We start from the raw sequence: 20,184 nt of genomic DNA, 5'->3' as shown, positions 1-20,184 counted from the left end.
GTAGACGCCAACATGATGTTGAGCCGCATGAGGCAGGAACATCCAGGTTATCAAATAGACAGGGGCCAAGGCTCAGCTTTCACCCTACCAATTGCATATTTGGGATATTTGGTTGTATATGGGTTCCTTCCTCTCCTGACTCCTTTTTGGCACAACTAAAGCATCTTCTACATAAAAAAAAAGACACAAGACAAAAAAAACTACACAAAGTGTGAAAAAACTTCAATCACATTTTTATTATACAAGAATGAAAAGTACAGCAGTTTACAATGTAGGAAAATTTAATACATACTATATAAACAAACTATTTACACAGGAAACACAAAGAAAATGGCATTTACACAAATATAAATTATTAATAACATAGCGTTACTAGTCATGTCTGTAGAAAGAGGGCGGCTGATTTTAAAGGGGGACAATGTTTAGTGAGTGAAAGTGATAGAAGAAGAGATCAGGGGGATGGAAACCTTAAACGTTAACATGGGATGTGCCATGACTTCTTCTATATGTTACGTCATGATCTTCTCTTTCCTGGATCTTAGTGTTTTGGGGGCCTATTTCCCGAGGCTGTAATTTGGTGCCTGCCAACAGGTGAGAAGCTCTACTGGACTGGGTTTGGATCATTATGGGGTTATACAATGATCAGGTGATCTGGATTTTACATCTAATATCACATCTGCAATTGTCTATGGTGCAGAGTTTTAGAGGGATATTCTCATGACAGTCACCAGTTCATGTAATAAAAGTGAAATGGATGAGAACCTCATAGATTCTTCTTCATACGTCAGAGAGTGCATGTGGAGAACCCTTTATTCTGGAGATATATACTTCACATTTCATTACTCAAAGTCCCATAAGCCATACTTTTTACATCAATCACCAAACAATAATAATTTGAAAGAAAAATAAATGTGAAATTATACTGGCTCTGCGTACAAGAAACACAGACAAACAAATATCCCAGTGTTGTCTTTAGCAACGCTCAACTCTGATTGCTATGGACAACCTTGGCAGAAGTTAGTCCTGCTGGACACAAAGTACAATGGGATTCGTCCAATAAAGCGCACAAGCAGTGATCATGAGAAGATACAAAGTTCCCTAAAAGGGGTATTCTCGTCTGGGAACTCACATTTAATTTCATTAATCGGCCATATATATACATTTCTTCAATTAGATGTTATTTAAAAAAAATGTACCTGTGTGAGTATAATTTCTCATAAATGTAATCCTATGGTCCCTTAGAAACAAGACTGTGTCCTTGGATACGACCACCTCTGCTGGAGGGATTGCACAAAGAAATATAAGAAGGTTTTTTGTATATGTAATGTCCAGGAGTTACTGCAGGTCCCACAGCCGTCCTGTGGTAATGATTGCTGAAGCCGGGTGGTCAGACAGGAGTTGGCATGTCAGGCCACTGCTGCCAAAATGTAAGGTGGTCGTATCCGAGGAAGCTATCTCGTTTCTAAGGGACAAAATAACTACATTCATGAGAAATTATCTTCACACAGGGACATTTTTTTTAATCACATCCAATTGAAGAAATGTTTATATATGGTAAATTAATTAAATTAAACGTGAATGCCCAAATGGGAATCCCCCTTTAAGATGCAGATGACGTATAATACCTGATGGGAAGACGCAATAAAGACTACAGCACAAGAACACAACCCTGTGGCGTAGGGGAAGACGAGCACTGGCCATTGCACCTCCCTATGTAAATGAATCATGGCTTGGCTATTACAGAACGTCAGTCATGACAGACACAATTTCTAAGGCACTTGTACAGTTACTGTCACCACTTGTAGATCAATACAGGGCTATGGAGGAAGCCATTCTTAATACAATCCCCGCAGTACTAAGGGGGGCATAGGAATCATTGATTTACTTTAGCCTAATACTAATGAGCGCAAGGTATTCCTGGCTGATACACAGTCTTACTCATAGTTCATATGGTCAGGGGGCTTTTACTATACATAATAAATTAATGGTAGAAGGACACTTTCCAGTTTGGGAACATACAGGCTTTATCTATTGCAGTGATTTTAATCTGCAGCAGACATTTACGTTGTATGGGATTATAAAAAAAGATTTGTTTTTTCTAATTTCAAGAAACAGTGTTACTCTTGAGTTGCAATACCAGATGCATCCTATGGACAAGAGTGGCGCTGTCCCTTAAATACTCCAAATATCGACTAAGTTAACTTTCTATTTCAGGCTTTGCAATCAAGTTTTATTTCTGCTACTCGCATAAGTTTCAACTTTATTAGTGCAGAAATTAAATAAATACATCTGTTTTAAACAATATAATATTTAAAGGGCTGCTATAAGTTCTGTGAAGGGGGGATCTTTGTGGTCATAGGTTCCTTTCTGGTGGGGGACGGGGTCACATGATCCGCTTCAGTCAATGGATTACCTCCAGCGCTAATCGGAAGTAACAACCCGTGGTCCAAGGAGGCCACTCATTGGACATAGGGGGTCCCAGAACGCATTGCCAAAAAATTAAAAGTCGTAGGAACCAGAGCAGGGGAGGTAAATTCCTGGAAAACCCCTTTAAGGGTTACTAAATCCCACCCTAGACCACATAAAGCTGAAATAAGACTCTTCTTGCACTAGCTATGGGCCCTAAACCCCTTGGCCAGATAACCTCAATCTGACACGCAAGATACTGTACATGGGAAAAATCAATTTTTACAGGTTTAATACAAGAACCAGGGTCATTTACAAACACATATTTGGTTGTCATACAAAATGAAAGTCTTCAGGCAAAAAATATGTGCTTCTACTAACAGGTGAATTGTCTCAATTGTTATCTCTTCAATTATTACAAGGATAGCCATGACATAAGTAGTTAAATTTATACTGTATTCCCAATATGTGGCTCAACTTCCCTGATACAAAGCTCCAAACCTACTGCCCTGACATAAAAGAATAGATGTTGGCTACCTGCAGCCACCACTAGAGGGAGCCTACTGTATATACTGAACACATGTGCATTAGACTTCCCCTAGTGGCGGATGAAGAAAGCAGACGGACATTTACAAGTTCAGAAAAGATTTGGAGCTTTTGTACAGCAAAAACACAAGTCGATCTGTTACAAAGATGTTTTTCAAGACATTAATAAGCAAAGAATTTTCCCGAAAAATGTTCGCCCCGGAGTATGCTAACACTTTTGGAATCAATAGGAGACTGCCCATCCATTAGCGGAGAACGACGTCCCCTGTATTCTATGCGGATAACACTGGGAATATAGGAAAAATCTGCACCAACAAGGAATTGTGCTGCAGATTTTCTGGGGGATTATTCTGCTGTGTGAACTTACCCTTTTAATTTACAAAATCAAATTTCATCTCTGTAGCCCACACCAACAATTGAAATCTGTCTTATTATAGCACAGCAGAGGACGTCTGCTAGCGCCACCTTTCTAATACTGCAATTTCATTAGGAACATATCGTTTTGGCAAAGCAGCATCAACTGGTAGACATCCAGGCGTTTTCTTTCAGATGAAGGAAGCAAAGGACAAAAGGGTTGGCCACATCTTTTTAGGTTACGTTTATATGAATATTTTGGGAATAGCTATAAAAAGGGGCCAAAATGTATGCTGCAACTATTTGAGAGCTGGCTATAGAATTTAATAAATCCATGACAGGACTTTTGGGGGAGGAAACCAGGGGCACTGATAATCCCATCCGTATACAATACACTCAATGATATACAGGATACCCTATATAAGTTCATATGCAGCCGTATGTCAATCACTCTATGTGGGAGGGAAAGCCGGACTCTCCGCGTGGCTCCCAGGAGTCATGGCAGGATACAATCTGTATGAGTTACACATACATCTCTTTCTATTACATCAGGTTCACTCTGAGTAAAGCTGGGTTTTATAATACACAATAACAGTGCTGTTATATCTATATGAATTCATAGGGACTGCACAGTAGTATCAGATCTACTGTAACTAGGAATACATTTGGCATCCCCGGTAAGTATTTCTGAAAACACTGAAGTGGTAAGTAGATCGTGTATATGAACAGACTGTGTCCGCAGATGTAAGTAGAGGCTTCTAGATAGATTCATCTTTGCATCTTTATCGACTAATGACAAATGTTCCACGACATGCAAAATCCTGGGGGTACTTGTAACTTATTAGATGATAAAGGGTCCACAACATTTACTCTTCCCTTTCTGAAGCAATACTACAGAAAACAAGTCATCGGCGGCCCCTCAGCTTTTCTTCATGGGGTCTGTAAGGAAATACGATGTGAGCACTTAGTGCACGAGAACGTGTCAGACTTCATTCATGGGCCTTCGACTACACATCAACATCAATTACATTCTGTTGACTATGCCGCCCGTTCTTCCAGGAAGAGTCCAAAATACCATCTGAGCGCCCGTAGGGAGACATAATTGAAATGTTATAAAACTGGATAAGCTCACTTATCACTTAGTTCACTTCATACGCTTGGCACTGGTTAAACTCTCCTAAAAAGTGAGCCATATGCCACATATCAGACAGTCCAGGACTCCTTTCTCTTGAATATAGCAGCAAGGTCCACTCTAGGCAAGTGGCCACCGTGGGCTTTTACTACAACACAAAATCAATACGTCTTCTCTATGTTTTTCGGGAATTCCAATTGTAGTCTGCGCCCTTCTGTTCTAATGACCTGTCCAGTGGAGATTTTGATTCATGAGGGGATCTTTGAGCTGGGGGAGAACGGGGGTCTGATAGAGTTGATGACTGCTGGGAAGAACTTTTGTAATCCCCAGATTTCTCTGGGTGAAATGACCGGTAATGGTCAGAGGGTCCTTGGCCGTGGTATCCCATAGGTGGTCTGTGATCAGACCCCATTCGTCTAAAGTCCTGCTGATGGTAACCCTGAGCGCGAAAATCATCTCCTCGTCTCCGCTTATTGTCATGGTGATGTCTGTGAAAAAAAAAGATCAGTTAGTAAATGCAGCCTAGTTTATCCATAACAGCTAATAATACTGCACCATGTGAATGGAAAATACCTGTCATAATATTCCCTGTGGCCCCTGTGATCCCTTTCATTGCTATACTGGTCATAGGGTCTCTTACGGGATACCGTATTTGGCCTGTAGTTTGCAGAATTCCTCCTAGGATCACCATGAGGACGTCGATCAGAATAGTGATGATCTTTGTACCGGTGCTGGTCATACTGGTGGTGACGTTCTCCACTCCATTGCTGGTTGTTGTTGCCCCCATAGTTAAATTTCCGATCTCTCCATTCACCTCGATCTGAACAAAGAAAAAAGGTTATTAAAATGTATTTGAATTAGGGGACTTCAGTTTCTGCAGTAACTGCACAGAACCCAAAAAGTGGTCCATTTGTTATGTAAATGATGACTTGGTATAGGACGCACCTGCGTTATTGAAGGGCCTTTTGTTAGGACTTGTGAAGTTCTCTCTTTGGTGTCCGTGCATCTGCTGGGGTGGGGGTGGTATACCGTGAGGCTTCTGTTGCATATGGAGTCCATGCGACTGTGAGGTGACAGAGTCGCGACTGGACCCAGATGGTTCTGGTCGAAAAGGTTTCTTGTTTGGCGGCAAATCTTTTTTCTTCTGTTCCTTGGAAACAAAATAGTGTAAAAATGCAGCAAACATTTCTTCACGTACAATTTAACTCGAGCTTTCAATGGTTTTGTTGAAAAATAATATAGTATACCTCCTGGTTAGGAAAATGTGTGTAGGCTATGGCTAATTTGTGTTACCTCACTATTCTAGTCCTAGAATGTGTCATTGTTTATTAAAGGCAATGTGTTTAATCCAAGACTTAGGATATCAGGATTTTTGAAACCTTTTCCCATGTGACTATATTTGATAAAACATACTATATCCTGCAATATTTAATCTGGCCATTAACCTTAAAGGAGATGTCCACTTTCAGCAAATAACCAATATTGTTTGTGGAAGGAAAAATGATACAATTTTCCAATATACTTTCTGTATCAAATCCTCACTTTTCTAGATCTCTGCTTGGTGTCCTTCAACAGGAAGCTCCTATGTTTACATCAAGTGAATAGGAATCTGTCCATGGTCAAGTGATGTCACGTAGGTGAAGAAAACTGTGGGGTATAAAGAGGAGTGCGTGCACCTGTGTGACATCACATGACTACAATCAGTTTTTATCCACAGGAAGGAAACATAGAAGCTTCCTTTAGAATGACAGCAAGCAGAGATCTGAAAAACTCTGAGGAATTGATACAGAAAGGCTCAGGGCCTACCTCTAGTGGCAGCTATATTCGAAGCCTTCAGTTTCCACCAGTGACAGTGAAAAAAAGAGGATGAGGAAGCTTGAATTTCAACAAGGCCCCATCATTTTCGTTTACAAGTGGTATGATCACTCCCCACTGAGAACCCGTGCACAAGCTTATAGTGAATGTGGTGGTCAGAAGAAACAGCTTTTGGCTAAAGCAAACGTAAAATTAAACACAAATATGAGATATCGCCTGTGGTCAAAATTTCTATGTATGGAGCCATCGCACAGGAAGCCCAACGTCTCTACGAGCCCTGTCGGCAGGAACCATTTCATTTATGTGCCAGACTCGAGTCACATTAAACTGCTTATTAATGCAACTAAGCAAAGTCTGTCACAACACGTCCTACAGTGGGAATCGAACCCTGGACCTCTTACACTGTATGCCAAACACTTGGCACTAGCCCACAACTGGTCCTGGGGTCCAACAGTCAACAAAGAACTTAGAAACTAAGCGCTATGTGTATTCTATGGAAATAAACCCACATTTGCATAACAATGAGAAACAATGGAGCGGCTGCTGCAGGCCATTCAGTGCCCTAGATATCTTTATCTATCAGGTGTTACTGAAAACGGTAACATACTGTTTTCTACCAAAAACTTGGGCAAAACAGCTCAAGACGCTGCTGTGATCACCAGACGGATGCCTAGATCTCATACACTTCTATCTTACCTCCTCTTCCTGGGACCTCTTTTTATGAGCCATCTTGTACAACTTGTGCAATTTCCTGGCATCAAATTCAGTGAACTTTGAAACAAAAATCCAGAGATTCCTATAAAGAAAAAAAAAAGAACTATAAATCAAAAGAATTGTTGCTTATTAAGTTTACTGGGGTAAAGAACAACAAAAAAGACCTGCCCTAAACAAAGTGTCATCTCTTGTTCTGCTTTATTTGTCATATCCACTAAATATGTCCTCAGGATATGAGCACCACTAAAATGTTACATGAAAGATTGATACTTTTTTTCATCAATCTCTTCCTCATCAACTTACATAAAATTGTCCTGGAAGAAAAAACCTGAAAAAAGAAAATGATTTTTTTTTCTGTAGCAAACCTCCCCCCCTTTCTTTTTTATTCACTTGAAAAGGTTAAAGGAAACCTAGCATCAAGGATTTACCTATGAAGGTAGATCCAGGGGCAGGTTCATCTAATCTTTTAGTCACCCTTATCTTTTATAATTTTTAATTGGCCTAATATGCAAATGTACTAAAGAGGCTACTGGGGCGTGGAGTAGCCAAAGCTGAGGCTACACGGAGCGGCTACTCCACCCCCCACTAGCCTGTTGAGATTCGCCTACCAATCCATCTTCAGCGCGTAGCTACGAGGAGATGCGCACACACTCGTCCACTAACCTGGGTTCTGCACATGCGCAGAGCACAGGCCAGCAGCTTTGCGGACGAGTGCATGCAGCTAGAGACTACTGGGGCGTGGAGTAGCTGGTCCATGTAACCTCAGCTCCGGGCTACTCCACGCCCCAGTAGCCTCTTTAGTAAATTTGCATATTAGAGCAATTAATAGGTAGATCCGTGGTGGTAGGTTTTCTTTAATTCCCCATCACTGTCCTGTGATTCTATAACAAACAGGAAGGGGATGTGCTACAATCACCTTTTATCATTTCATAATAAAGTAAATAAGCACATAACACTAGACTAACTCTACAACATTAGAGACACTTGCCTCCTCCACAACTTTATGTGATCCTGATCAGAGTATGACTTAAGGCACTCCGAGATGCGATCTCCAATCTTCAGCAAGCAAGTTCTTGTATGTTCTAGCTGTTCTTGGACAGTCAGACCTTTGTCAGGTTTATCCAGTTGTTTCAGGGCTTTTTTCACTGGTCTCATTCTTTCCTTGCACTAAAATAAAGAAACGTTTAATAAAGACCATAAAACAAGAAACTCCAACATTCACCATCTGCAATAAGGAGGCGGACCTGCCATTAATTTTAGAGCACAAAGAGCAAAAAAATATTATTATAGGAACAAGAAGAATGAACATTCTCAACATTTGATGACTAGTAGTAAAATTCATATAACAAAATTACAGATTACAAATTACAAACTTAACCCTTTAAATAACAAAAAAAATCTTACAATGCTGAAGGTTTCTTGATCGAGATCATCTTCATCATCTTCTCCAATGGGGACAGGATCACTCCCAGCTGTAATGTGCACAGGTCCCTGGTTCTTTCTACTTCTGTTACCAGCCTTGGTTTCAGCCCGCTTCAACTTCATTGTAAAGAGAGGTAGTAAAGCAAAAATTAAAATGATGACTATTCTATCATTATAGCACAAATATCCCCTGAGCAGTTAAAGCCAGGGGTCCGCAAATGTCCCCTGAAAATAAAGAAGCAGTACACATGCTCGGCTACCATTAAAGGGGTTGTCCCCTGAAATAAACATATCCCCTATTCACATGTTAGAGAACACATTTCAGATATTTGGGGGTCTCACCCCTGGGATCCCAATGTTGTGTCAATGGAAGTGAATGGATCGCTCATCACACGTATAGCAGAGCTTTTTTGGTTGTGTGTAAAATAACCTGTACACAATGAATACCTTTTCTTTTGGCTTCCGCTTCTCTTTGATGCCATCCTTTTTTTGGTTCTGTTTGTCCTTATTTTCTTTGTTGTCTTTTTTCTTTGGCCTCTTCTTGTTTGGACTCTTCAGAGTGCCGTCCTCCTTCAGAAAATAAAGAAAGTTCCTTTAGCCCAAAGACACTAAAATGTGCATCACTGACTGGGGAGGACATCTAATAACTGTATATGTGTATAGAAGATGTGTCAGGCTACGTTCAGATCCCGCTTTCAGTCCTCCGTTGTAAGGATATGTTGGGTGGATATGTTGTCTCCTGAAAGCAGGAGAATAAGTGAACATCAGCAGCAGCAAGTGATTGGCTGTTGCCAGTGTTCAGGGTGTATGCTCAGCTGAGCCCAGGGATGGATGCAATACATTGCCACTCAGGAAATCTGGTGTGCAGCCTGCCGACGTGAGTAGAATTAAGACTGGTGCTCTATACCACAGTCTTAATTTTATTTAATTACTTAATTATATAACTTGTATTAAAAAAAAGTTCTTCTTTAATCTGGATCGTTGTTTATGTAATGATTTGTTGGCTACATTTTCTTATATTTCTAAACACATTGCAGAAAATATTGAAATAATATAATACATTTTAATCTTTCCCACTGTTGCACACTACAGGGACCTTCACCTTCCCTAGTCAGGACAATACCAAAGATACATTAGCAAGTTAAAAAATAATAAAAATTAATCTGTGTACAGTACACAGGTGATGTGTAGCCAACAGTAATAATTGACGTTAATATAAAGTAATTTACGTTTTCATTGTGGCTGTAATGTTCGCACAAAAGACCTATTACTGACGGCTGTATAGGTTTCCAGAGAAATAAAAGTCTGGCATTGCAGTTCTTCTAAATGAATCCTATGGCATTCGTTCTGCTTATGCAGAATTATGTGCATAAGCAGAAGCTATGTGCATAGGAAAACAGGAAAAGTGCTTTTGTATGGTAGACATTGGATGCCCTTGCTTAGATCACTGAACACAGATCCATTGGTGGAGATGAAATGCCATCTTATGTGAAAGCCAAGCCTCACTTGTGTTGCTGGGTGGGCATTCACCCCTGTAGCCAAATTGTAACAGCTAGAAATCCTGTATATTGAAAGCTCTTATATCAGTTATCCTAGTGACCTCATAGGTTTAGCAATGAAGTCTTCACAATACAATAGTATATTTTTTCATACATCTTAAAGCAAACCTAAAAAATACAGTGCATTTTGCAGGCACAATGTTTTCTAAAAGATGAGGTTAGACTCTGGATACACAGATTTATCAGAAAAGACAGCCTTTTGGTGGTCTTCTGATTGATCATACAGTGACTGCTTCGATCACAGAGTAGAACTGCAGTTATCATAGAACGAGCAGAGAATTCAGAAAATGAATGACAAAATATGATTCTCTAAAACTGTCCTGTCTATCAGCTCCCCATGCTCTGTAACATGCAGATTGCATTGCAGTTGCAATGTGACAGGTTCACTTTAAGGAGTAGATGCTCATCCCGTGTTAGGTTTTCACGTGTTTGACAGCAAATACGTGCACACACCTTGGTTTCTGCATCTTCTGATGGGTTGTCAGAAAGCCTAGGTGAGGAGATGTCATTGCCATGCTCATCCTTCACCTTGCCTGCACTATCCCTCTTTGCACGTGGCCGCCTTCTCTTTTTTGCCTATAAACAGACAGATAAATATGCCCGAACGTCTAACCAAAGTAAGGAAATACAAAGCAGCAAGGCACACATAACTAACACGACGGCAACGCTGACTTACCTCTTCTATCTGACCGCCTTCTTTCTTTTCCGCTTCCTTTTTAAGTAGTTTCAAGAGATAGTCTGCTCTGGTTTGTAAGTGTTTTCCTTGAGGTTTTTTCTCCGTTTCCACAGGTAAGATCTAGGAACAGGAAATGACCCTTAATAAATACATGCTAAATACATGTATTCCAAAAAACACTGTTTGTCCTTATCATGGTAAGCATAACAGCAGGACTTACTTAAGTATTAGCCCTGGAGATCTGTGTTATCCAACTTTTGTGTGTGTGGTGTTAGCAGCTGCTGGACTGTGGAAATACATTTATATTCCAGATTGTAGCTGGACTGTGAGCACTGGAGTGTGATCCCTTCAATGTACTGCTGCACAGCCCCTTCCCTCTTCTGTAATATTTTACCAGAAGCTTGCTGATTACTTAGGCCTCATGTACACAAACAAGTAAAGGGCCGTGTGGTAGCCACTATTTTTGCAGCTGACACAAGGCCCTATTACTTTCTATAAGCTGATGCATGCACCGCCATTGGCTGTTCTCACACACTGATCTCAATCAGGAGTAGTGAACTGAGAAGATCTCACACCGATCCAAAATCTCTAGTATTGAGTGATGCATATAAGAACACTGCAATAATTGATGGTTTCTTCACAGAACATTGACATCACCAGAGATGCTGCGTCATCCACCTCCAGCAAATAAGGCATATGGAGAGGGGGTATCCATATAACTAAATTACTATATTTAGATATAAAGTCATTTAAATGTAACTTTTTATTGCTTTTATATTTGCCATCCAGTGATAACGGTGTGTCTGTTACCTTATCTGTCAACTTCAGCTCTGGGTCACTTTTTATCAGCTCCCAGTTTCCGTAGCCGTGTTCAACAATTCCCAAGAGCAACCGGGAGTCATCTTCTACACCCCAATCCACGTCAAAATGTGCAGCTTTAACCCGACTAGCTAACTGGAACCTGAGATATAAAGGAGAGGAGCCATGAAAACAACAGTAGAAACTGTGTTTAGAAACAAAACCTGTATTAAATTGCTAATAACATATATTTTTAATATATATATATATATATATATATTATACTGCTTAGCCTGTGTTGGCAGACTCACACATCATACAGACACCTGACCATCCAGGTAACATCTAACAGGAAACTATTTGTAAAACATTGCTTACTTTTTCTTCTCCTCTGCGTCCTTAGGAATGGCTTTACTGAGAATTTCAAAGTCTTCCTCGTGTTGAATAATAGCTTTAACGTTCACTTGGACACCGGAAATTTTAATAGTTGGCCCCCTTCTTTTGCCAGGACCTTTACCTAGTGATTCAACACAACAAGGAGTTTATTTGGATTCAGAATTGTTTCAGAAATGTTCTGATGATCTGCAAATGGAAATATAATAGTAGAAACACAAGTAGCAAAAAGAACCTGGATGGGACTAAGGCTGTATTCACACTGCTGACGTATATATACGGCCGATATACGTCCCCCACAGACGGCAATGGGCGCACCATACCGCTCTGTACCCGGGAAAAAGATAGGACGCTGTGCGCCATATGTTCCTATGGAGAGGGGCGGGGGTGAGCTGCGCTCACCTTTTCCTCCTCTCCCCACGCGTGCTACGGTGCGGCGGGCAACGGCAGTGTAAATGTAGCCTAAGCCAAAAGTTGCCAAGATATGAAATTATTCCTTATCCACAGGATATGGGATAAAAAGGTGATCGGTGTGGGTCCAACTGCTGGGGCCCCAGCAATCTGGAGAACGGGGATCTTGTTCTTATTAATGGGTGGAGCATCAGGACCCGCGTGTGTACTGCCGCTACATTCACGGTGGTGGTGGAGATAGCCAAGCACAGAGCATAGAAATATTTCAATGTTTTTCCTAAGTTATTGTAATTATTATATAAAAAAATAAAAGACTCGCTTGAAGTCTTTTATGATTTTGATAACCTACCATCAGTGGGATTCTCTTTCAGTTGTTCACCAAACTCTTGCATGGCTGAGGCACAGCTGGAGTGTAAAAGGTCTCCCAATCTCTTGAGATCAGCCACTGATTTCTCCACAAGCTCAGCATCACGAGCAATGCACTCAAGTCTTAAACGGAGTGAAAAAAATGTATAGGTAAACCCTAAGGAAAATTATATATCTTTCATTGAAAAAGTGTAACGTAAAAACATACCTTTCAAGTGGAGTTGGAAACTTTTTGTATGCCTTTATAAACCTAAAGGAAAAGCATCAAGTTTGTAAGATACATCATATTTTCAGACGAATCAGTTCAGCATGATAAACAATCGAGGCTTTGACAAATACCTTCTAATCTCTGCATCTGTGAAACCCTCCACTGTATCCTTTCGAACACTGCGGGGGCGTCCTCTGCGTTTAGGTTTTCTGTCATCGTCCGAGTCATCGGAATCACTATCTGAGCCAGAGGATCGCTGAGCTTTCTGCTTGGACTCCAGATCAGACTCGCTGTCATTTGCCTGTGCCTAAAAATAAATTGAAGTCAACAGGTCAGTGTTGCATTCTCAGTTCTATCACAAACATTTCATAGGTAAGGCATTTAAACTGTTTATTGTAATAAAAAAAAGAAATTTAAACTGAATATATAGAGATCCCTAGACATTACAAAAAAAAATAAATCACTGCTAATGCTTCAGTCATGCACAGAACAACTTGGTCAATATATAGTCTGGGTACTCCCATGTCATTTATTTACATGTGACTTCTAAGGCCATAGATTTAATTTTGTCACCTCCAAAACTATAGATGAAAAAAATTAAAAAGAGAATCCTGTATTTCTCTCTGCCACAAGGCATTTACCTTTTTGTTTAAGCTGCGAATCCTAGGAAGCATGTAGATTTCTTCCAGCTCCTTCTGGCGCGCCTCCTCTTCTACTTTCTTTCTCTGATCCTCAGGAATGATATCGTCCCAGTCCCTTTGCCCTTGGTTTTGAAGCGCAGGTTCTACTTCTTCCATAGTTGAAAAGTTAGCCACCTAAAATAGGATGCAGACGCACCTCATCTATTATAAATTCCTATTACAATATCACCATTGTCACCAAATAAGCAGTGGAGTTGCAGGATACCTTGAACTGAGAGAGCAGCTCATCGGTGGCACTAGAGCTCGGCTCATTCTCCCTGGTCTCTGCCAGACGTAAAATCTCATCAATATCCATCTCCTATTTAGAAGAGAATAAAATAAAAGAGGCCTCAGGGGTTATATTCTGGAAAACTTACAGACATGATGTTAACTGCCTCTAGTAAAGCAAACACTTTTATAAGAATTTATACTTATGCTATTTGTATGGTACAGTAACGCTCTGTTCACATCTCCTTTTAAAAATTTTAAGGTATCCATAGGACTCACTGCCAAAAATTGTCTTGCTGACTTATGACGGTCTTTAATGGAAGTCTGTGGCCGTCCATTGGAGGTACACATCCAAAAAATTCACCAGTCATGACTTGAGGGGAGGAATAAAAGCAGATGTAACCAGAGCGCCAGGGCTTAACATGGGAAGCTGGCACCGGCTTTCCAAATATACAAAATATCATGGAAAAGCCCATTGAGGTTGGGGCAGGTGTAGAAAATAAAATAAAGCTTACTCCCACAGCAATAAAAACAGAATCCAAATACGAAGGCCCATGGCATATTTAATAGCACCAGCTAGAGGGTCCCAAAATGTCTTCCTGACCTCCATGCACAAATTGCATCACTTATGTCACTGACCAGTGGTGACGTGTGTGCTATTCTGGGCAGACAATGTGCTTCTATAACTATCAAAACACATGGAGTATTATCAGCACTTACATTGCACAAAAACACCAAGTAACTCTAACCTGGGGTTCTGTTTCCTCTCCTTCTGGCTCCTTAAAGAGGTCTGCTGCTCCAAACTTAAGAATAGCAGCTAATTCCTCCTTGTTAAATGGGTTGGAACTAGAACAAAAATCCACTTCTAGTTAACTCCTAATACATAAAGGATTACTGAGCATGCACAGATAACATAGGGACCACATGGGGTGAGATTCTTGTGTACTTACTTGGAACTGCCAGAGTTATTTTCCAGCACGGTCCGACCTGTCGTGTCCATACGCTGGATTACAAGATGGTCAAGAACCATCTTTTTCTTTGCTCTTTCTATGATTTCTTCTTCTACTGTTCCCTTTGTTACCAGACGGTAAATATTCACCTATAACAGAAAACATATTGTTTATTACTTGTGTTAAAGTAAATTGTTTCATCACTAAACTTAAATAGAGCAGTGGGGCACTTTTTTGTGCTAGCATTTAATGTTCCATTGATGTCCATTCTTTATCAGGCAGAGGGGAGGGGTGCAGTAGGACCCTCATCAAACAGATATAGACCTTAGAATAAGTCCCAGAAACACCTTTAGGCTGGTCAGAAATTTAATTTAACAAAATCCTTTATTCTTGACCAGTCCTGTACTGTATGTGGATTAAAGGGGACCTGTCAGCAGAAACTGACCTAACATATTACTATCAATTTGTTGTTAAGCATCTTACCATCTTCCAGTTCACATTTCTTTTCTAATTTGAAGTGGGATGTAGAAAGGTTGTATAAAGTTACTGAGGCAGAGAGTACAGCACTGAAGTCAGGCTCTCCCCAGGTCCAAGGACATCACTAACCAACCATCAAAAAGTCTGGTGCCTGTAGTCCTTTACAGCAGAGGAAGAGCTTGACTTAGGTGCTGAACTCTCCCCCGCCATGACTTTATACAACCTATTTACACCTCACCGCAAACTACTGATTTTCAGGATGATGCCACCACATTGAGCCATGGAAGCCTGGAGCCCCTCAGGCTTATTTGCATACAGTCCTTCATCCTGGTGGTAGATGCCCTTTAACAACATACTGATAGTGGTTCATTTGGTCCATTTCTGATGACAGGTTACCTTTAAGTCCATCGCTTGGTTTCATAATGACAATGGAGGACCTTAATCAGAGCTTGTATGCTAGATTTCAGTTGCAAAAGCCCTGAAATAATGGTGATGCTTAGGGAACCATCAGGAATTGCAGTTATTTCCCCCTTTACGCCATTTCCACACCAAGTGGGTGTGAGGTGGGTGCGCATAGAGTGATCCGATGCGGGGCATTCCTGCCCCTGTGTCCTTTCTACAGCCAGAGACCATTCTCGCTAATAACAGCACAATAGAATTGTATGCCGGGGCAGTCATCCTGCCAAACACATTAACAGTCTAATGTATCCGCCAGCACCAGAGGGGCAAGGATTCATCTCCCCCTATGTGTATATTCATGTTAGGATTTATCATCACCCAAATCTTTGTTAGACAGGAGACAGAAGAACCTTAACATTTACTTTTTCTCTGCCATTTTATTGAAATAAACAGACAGGATTAGTTTGGTCAAGCTTAGGATTAGGGGCCTATGAATTTGCCATGTCTTCCTGAAACCAAAATGTGGTTAACAAAGTTGATGGTGTAGAGCAGCGTTTCTGTGATAGTGTATTTTCTATAAAAACATTCCCTATTCTTACTGAGGTTATTCAGAAATCCAGCTTCAAATGCAAATTCACTGAACCCTTCTTTAGTGATAAATCAAATATGTGTGTTTCGACCTCCGTGGACCTGAGACCGACTCACCAAACCCCTAGGGTTTGATAGAACCCTGGATAGGAACCACTGATTTAGAATATTATATCTTTTACCAGCACCTTGTAGACTGCCCTCTATGTCTAGTGGACATTTATCTTAAGAGGAATCATATGCTTGCAATTACTACGCCTTCTGGATAATGGGACAGGTCGCTACCTGTTTCTTCTGACCAATCCTGTGGGCTCTGGCCTGGGCCTGCAAGTCATTCTGAGGATTCCAGTCAGAGTCGAAGATAACTACAGTGTCCGCAGAAGCCAAATTTATTCCAAGCCCACCGGCACGTGTAGACAGCAAAAAACAAAAATCCTAAATATTAAAGTAAGACATAGTTATTGCATGATGTAACCTATACTGTCATCATATTGCTAATAAAACTTAAGATGCTTTACATAATAAAGGTGTAGAAACCCTTCACATCAGAGACAACAAAAAGAATTCTCTAACCTCTGAGCCTTCAGCATTAAAGTGATCCAGTGCTTGCTTACGAAGCTCTCCCTTTATGGAACCATCCAGCCTCTACAAACAAACAAAAATCGGATTCAGAAGATGAGAGGAGATTGCAGCAGGAACATATCACAGCCATAATACTCAAGAATTAAAAATAACCACAGAGCTGCGTGCAACTCATGAGCGTCACCCAGAGATAGACACCCTGTGACCACAGATCCTTTTACAGTCTGCTGGACTAGTTCATCTGCTGCACATCGGCAATGTAATAGGTGACATTTATTTAGGATTCAATAATTCGTGTGCAAGAATTCCCATCAGTATTTCACTTCAGTTTCTAATCTTTCACACCAGATTAGAATTAAAGTCCCCCTTCAAATATGCTGAGCAGGATATTGTTCACAGGAAAAGCCAGACAAATCAGATGGAATTTATTTTATGGACCACACAGTGCTACCACTATGAATAATGCAGCATGAAGGACAGACTGGCTTCTCATTATATGTCAAAGGGAATCAGTTGGCAGGCGAACAAACAGGTTACATAAAATGAAGTTTGAATCATGACATTAACTTGACAGTGGGTAGGGAACATGTCCGCTGTATCTAAAATGGCGGACAGTCCCTTATTCTGGGATTTCTTAAGTCAAGATGGCATCTTAAAACCAGTGCGATATCCTTAACACACTGCAATACAAATAAGTTTCACTTTAAAGGGAGTAGCGCAAGATTTACCATATGCATGTTTCTGCAGAATGACATACAAATTACAATAAAGGGGCCTGTACACCTAAATAAAGTGTCAGGCTGCTTAATTCACTGTCTAGTAGACTGCTGGAGTTACCATTGGCTATCTCCAGTAAAGGCATAGAGGTGAGGCACGGCACATTTCAGTCATTCGGAGGAACATGACTCTCAATAATGTGATCAGCTGCACCCCTTCCATCAGTAAGTTATCTCCTATCCGGTGGATAAAAGATAGCGGTAAATATTTGACAAACTATGAAATGTATGTATTGTTAAATCTTTCAATAATTGTTAAAAATTCATCCCCTCGAGTAAGTACTCAAAATCCTATCGGAGTATAAACCCCATAAGTGGGCTGACTTACAACACAGCTCCTTACATTTGTGTTCCGACCTCCAAGGATCCAATGCTAAAGATGGGCCATCAGTAAAATAGAAGTTTAAGTTGTTATTGTACCTGGAAAGGGTAGTGTTTTATGGCGAGATATTCGGCCAGGATGTCCAACATTCGCACCATCTGTGAGAAGATGAGGACTCGGTTTCCTCTTTCACGTAACCGGGTCAGCAATTTGTCTAGAAGTACAAGTTTCCCACTGCTCCTTATCAATGACTGTAAAATAAAATAAAAAAATCGTATCAGATGTTTTGTTCAATAGCACTCTGGAAATTTCAATATTTCAAAGTTGTCGAGATATTTAAGTCGAGTTATAGAAACTTTAAAAGGGGTTGGCCACTTAACCTCATGTTTTTTTGTAATGTGTATGTAAGCGTGGGGGACAAGGTTTTAGGTAATTTACCAATCTACACCTAATATAAATATATATTTTTATATATAATCCTCTCTCTCATATATATCTATATATCTATTATATATATACACACACCTCTATCTATTATACATAAATCGTATGTATGTATGAGATATATATATATATATATATAAACATCTACTTTAAAAGAGCTTGGCCACTTTACCTCATGTTTTTTGTAATGTGTGTGCAAGATGAAGTAGATATTATACATCTACTTCATCGGCCAGACATTCCTGTCCATAGAATGGCTGCAGATGGAGGATCAAGAAAGCTTCACTTCACATATCAAGAAAATGGAGTAAAACAGATGTATATTGGTAAATTACCAAATATCCTGTCCCCTACACATTACAAAAAACATGAGGTAAAGTGGCCAACCCCTTTAACATTAATTTTTCTTTTCTACATCTAATTTGCAAATGAAACACAAAAGTTGGCTGAAAGAAAAAGTAGAACCAAATGAAAGGTAATGCTATTTTTCTGTTATCTGTACATAATTATGGGAGGAGCCATCTAATCTTCACTGCTGTTAACAACATTTAGAGATATACATTACAGCAGCCACATTGGCCACAGAAAACTAGAATCTATAGATTATTCACTGACGTGAAGGGGGAGTGTTGTGGGCATGCTCTGTGACATGTGAATGAGGCCTATGTGCTGGAAGAAATCCTTCCAGCACCTGATATGTGAATCACAGACTGACCAAGGCGGTGTGGTGTAACCTTTACATAGAGGTTCTATGGAGGAGAAAAGGAAAGCTGTGATTTGCAGCAGCAAAGTCTCCTCCCAGCAGCTCAAGAGGACTAGATATTAGAGCTGCTAGAAAAAGTTACAAAGTGACCAGAAACAGTGTTACACTTGTATCTCCATTTTCTATTCTCTATTATATAGGCTACATTCACACAATGTATGCCCACAGTAGTATGGCGGGCAAACATCGTCGCCAGGGAGAGTAGGAGGGGATGAGCGCCGCTCGGCCCCGCCCCTCTCCATAGTGATATATAGTGCATGGCGCTATATTCCGGGGAAAGATAGGACACGTCCTTACTTTCTCCTGGCTATAGAACGGTACGGTGCCGCGTGTGTGCAGCACCATACTGCTCCCGTAGGGCGCCGTGCCTCCATTGCTGTGTATGGGGGACGTATATAGGCTGTATATATGCAGGCCCCCATACATTTGTGTGAATGTAGTCTTAGGTTTACATGCAGTATGGGTCAACCTAGTAATGGAAAATACTTGGCCTCCGAGAGAGTGGTGTGAGCTCTGCTTATGTGTTCCAGATACCCGCACGACAAAGCATCCTATACTGACCTGTAAACCTTCCAGCCTGGTTTCCTTTTCTGTATCTTCTGGAGCTTTGATGAGGAAGCAGTGATTACAGCACTTTTTGAGTTCCATTACTATGTTTAGGAAGCCTGATGTGCTTCCTTTTGTTCCCTTGGACAAAGCTTTGTAATTTCTTGTCAAGATCCACCTTTATGGAAAGTAACATGTGCTGTGAGCAGGACACAGATGGCACAAAGCGTTGAGTGATATAAAGTAACTGCAGAAGACTCACTTGTAATACTGCTTCTGCTGGACACACATCTCCACACGAAGGATCTGCTCTACCTTAGCTGGAAGAGACTTTTCCACATCTTTCTTCACTCTTCTCAGCAAGAATGGCTCGAGAACCTTGTGGAGACTTTGGTAACCATTGTCTCTTCCTTTTCCATGTTGGTCCTCAAAGTCTTCCCAGTATTCAAACCTTAAAATACAGATGAATTGTTATATTGTGTGGGTTTTGATGCGGGCTTGCCTTTGCAGATTTCAACTTCTGCACTGCAAAGGGGCAAACACCCGAGATAAAAAATTTATCATGCAGATCAATTCATGTGAGGGTCAAAATCTGCATCTTAAAATTCAGCTGTGTTATGGTAGGATAA

The 20,184-nt window shown here is 40.6% G+C and overlaps 1 protein-coding gene and 1 non-coding gene across 4 annotated transcripts in view; both read right to left on the bottom strand.

Annotated features, from left to right (window-relative positions):
- Positions 1–216: 216 nt before the first annotated feature.
- The window catches only part of CHD2 (chromodomain helicase DNA binding protein 2), a 42,567-nt gene continuing 22,599 nt past the window's right edge, over positions 217–20,184 (bottom strand). The window contains exons 16-38 of one of the 3 annotated variants that reach the window (XM_072148558.1): positions 19,818–20,006; positions 19,571–19,733; positions 17,901–18,053; positions 16,696–16,767; positions 16,408–16,557; positions 14,659–14,807; positions 14,458–14,554; positions 13,707–13,799; positions 13,442–13,615; positions 12,932–13,107; positions 12,801–12,842; positions 12,576–12,715; positions 11,801–11,939; positions 11,435–11,585; positions 10,625–10,744; positions 10,402–10,524; positions 8,837–8,959; positions 8,372–8,506; positions 7,956–8,134; positions 6,950–7,049; positions 5,384–5,588; positions 5,012–5,258; positions 217–4,926 (exon numbers count right to left, since the gene is read on the bottom strand). In XM_072148558.1, coding sequence (XP_072004659.1) covers positions 4,614–4,926; positions 5,012–5,258; positions 5,384–5,588; positions 6,950–7,049; positions 7,956–8,134; positions 8,372–8,506; positions 8,837–8,959; positions 10,402–10,524; positions 10,625–10,744; positions 11,435–11,585; positions 11,801–11,939; positions 12,576–12,715; positions 12,801–12,842; positions 12,932–13,107; positions 13,442–13,615; positions 13,707–13,799; positions 14,458–14,554; positions 14,659–14,807; positions 16,408–16,557; positions 16,696–16,767; positions 17,901–18,053; positions 19,571–19,733; positions 19,818–20,006 — 3,433 coding nt within the window. In that variant the 3' untranslated portion in view covers positions 217–4,613. The remainder of the gene's footprint in view (positions 4,927–5,011; positions 5,259–5,383; positions 5,589–6,949; positions 7,050–7,955; positions 8,135–8,371; positions 8,507–8,836; positions 8,960–10,401; positions 10,525–10,624; positions 10,745–11,434; positions 11,586–11,800; positions 11,940–12,575; positions 12,716–12,800; positions 12,843–12,931; positions 13,108–13,441; positions 13,616–13,706; positions 13,800–14,457; positions 14,555–14,658; positions 14,808–16,407; positions 16,558–16,695; positions 16,768–17,900; positions 18,054–19,570; positions 19,734–19,817; positions 20,007–20,184) is intronic. The other 2 variants (XM_072148559.1, XM_072148560.1) reach the window with 2 other exon arrangements.
- On the bottom strand, positions 6,486–6,614 carry LOC140129333 (small Cajal body-specific RNA 14). The gene has a single exon (XR_011855526.1). It is a non-coding gene; the product is annotated as a small Cajal body-specific RNA 14 (non-coding RNA).

Source organism: Engystomops pustulosus, chromosome 4, assembly GCF_040894005.1.
Source record: "Engystomops pustulosus chromosome 4, aEngPut4.maternal, whole genome shotgun sequence".
NCBI classification, from domain to species: domain Eukaryota; kingdom Metazoa; phylum Chordata; class Amphibia; order Anura; family Leptodactylidae; genus Engystomops; species Engystomops pustulosus.
This window is presented reverse-complemented; position numbering and strand designations above follow the sequence as displayed.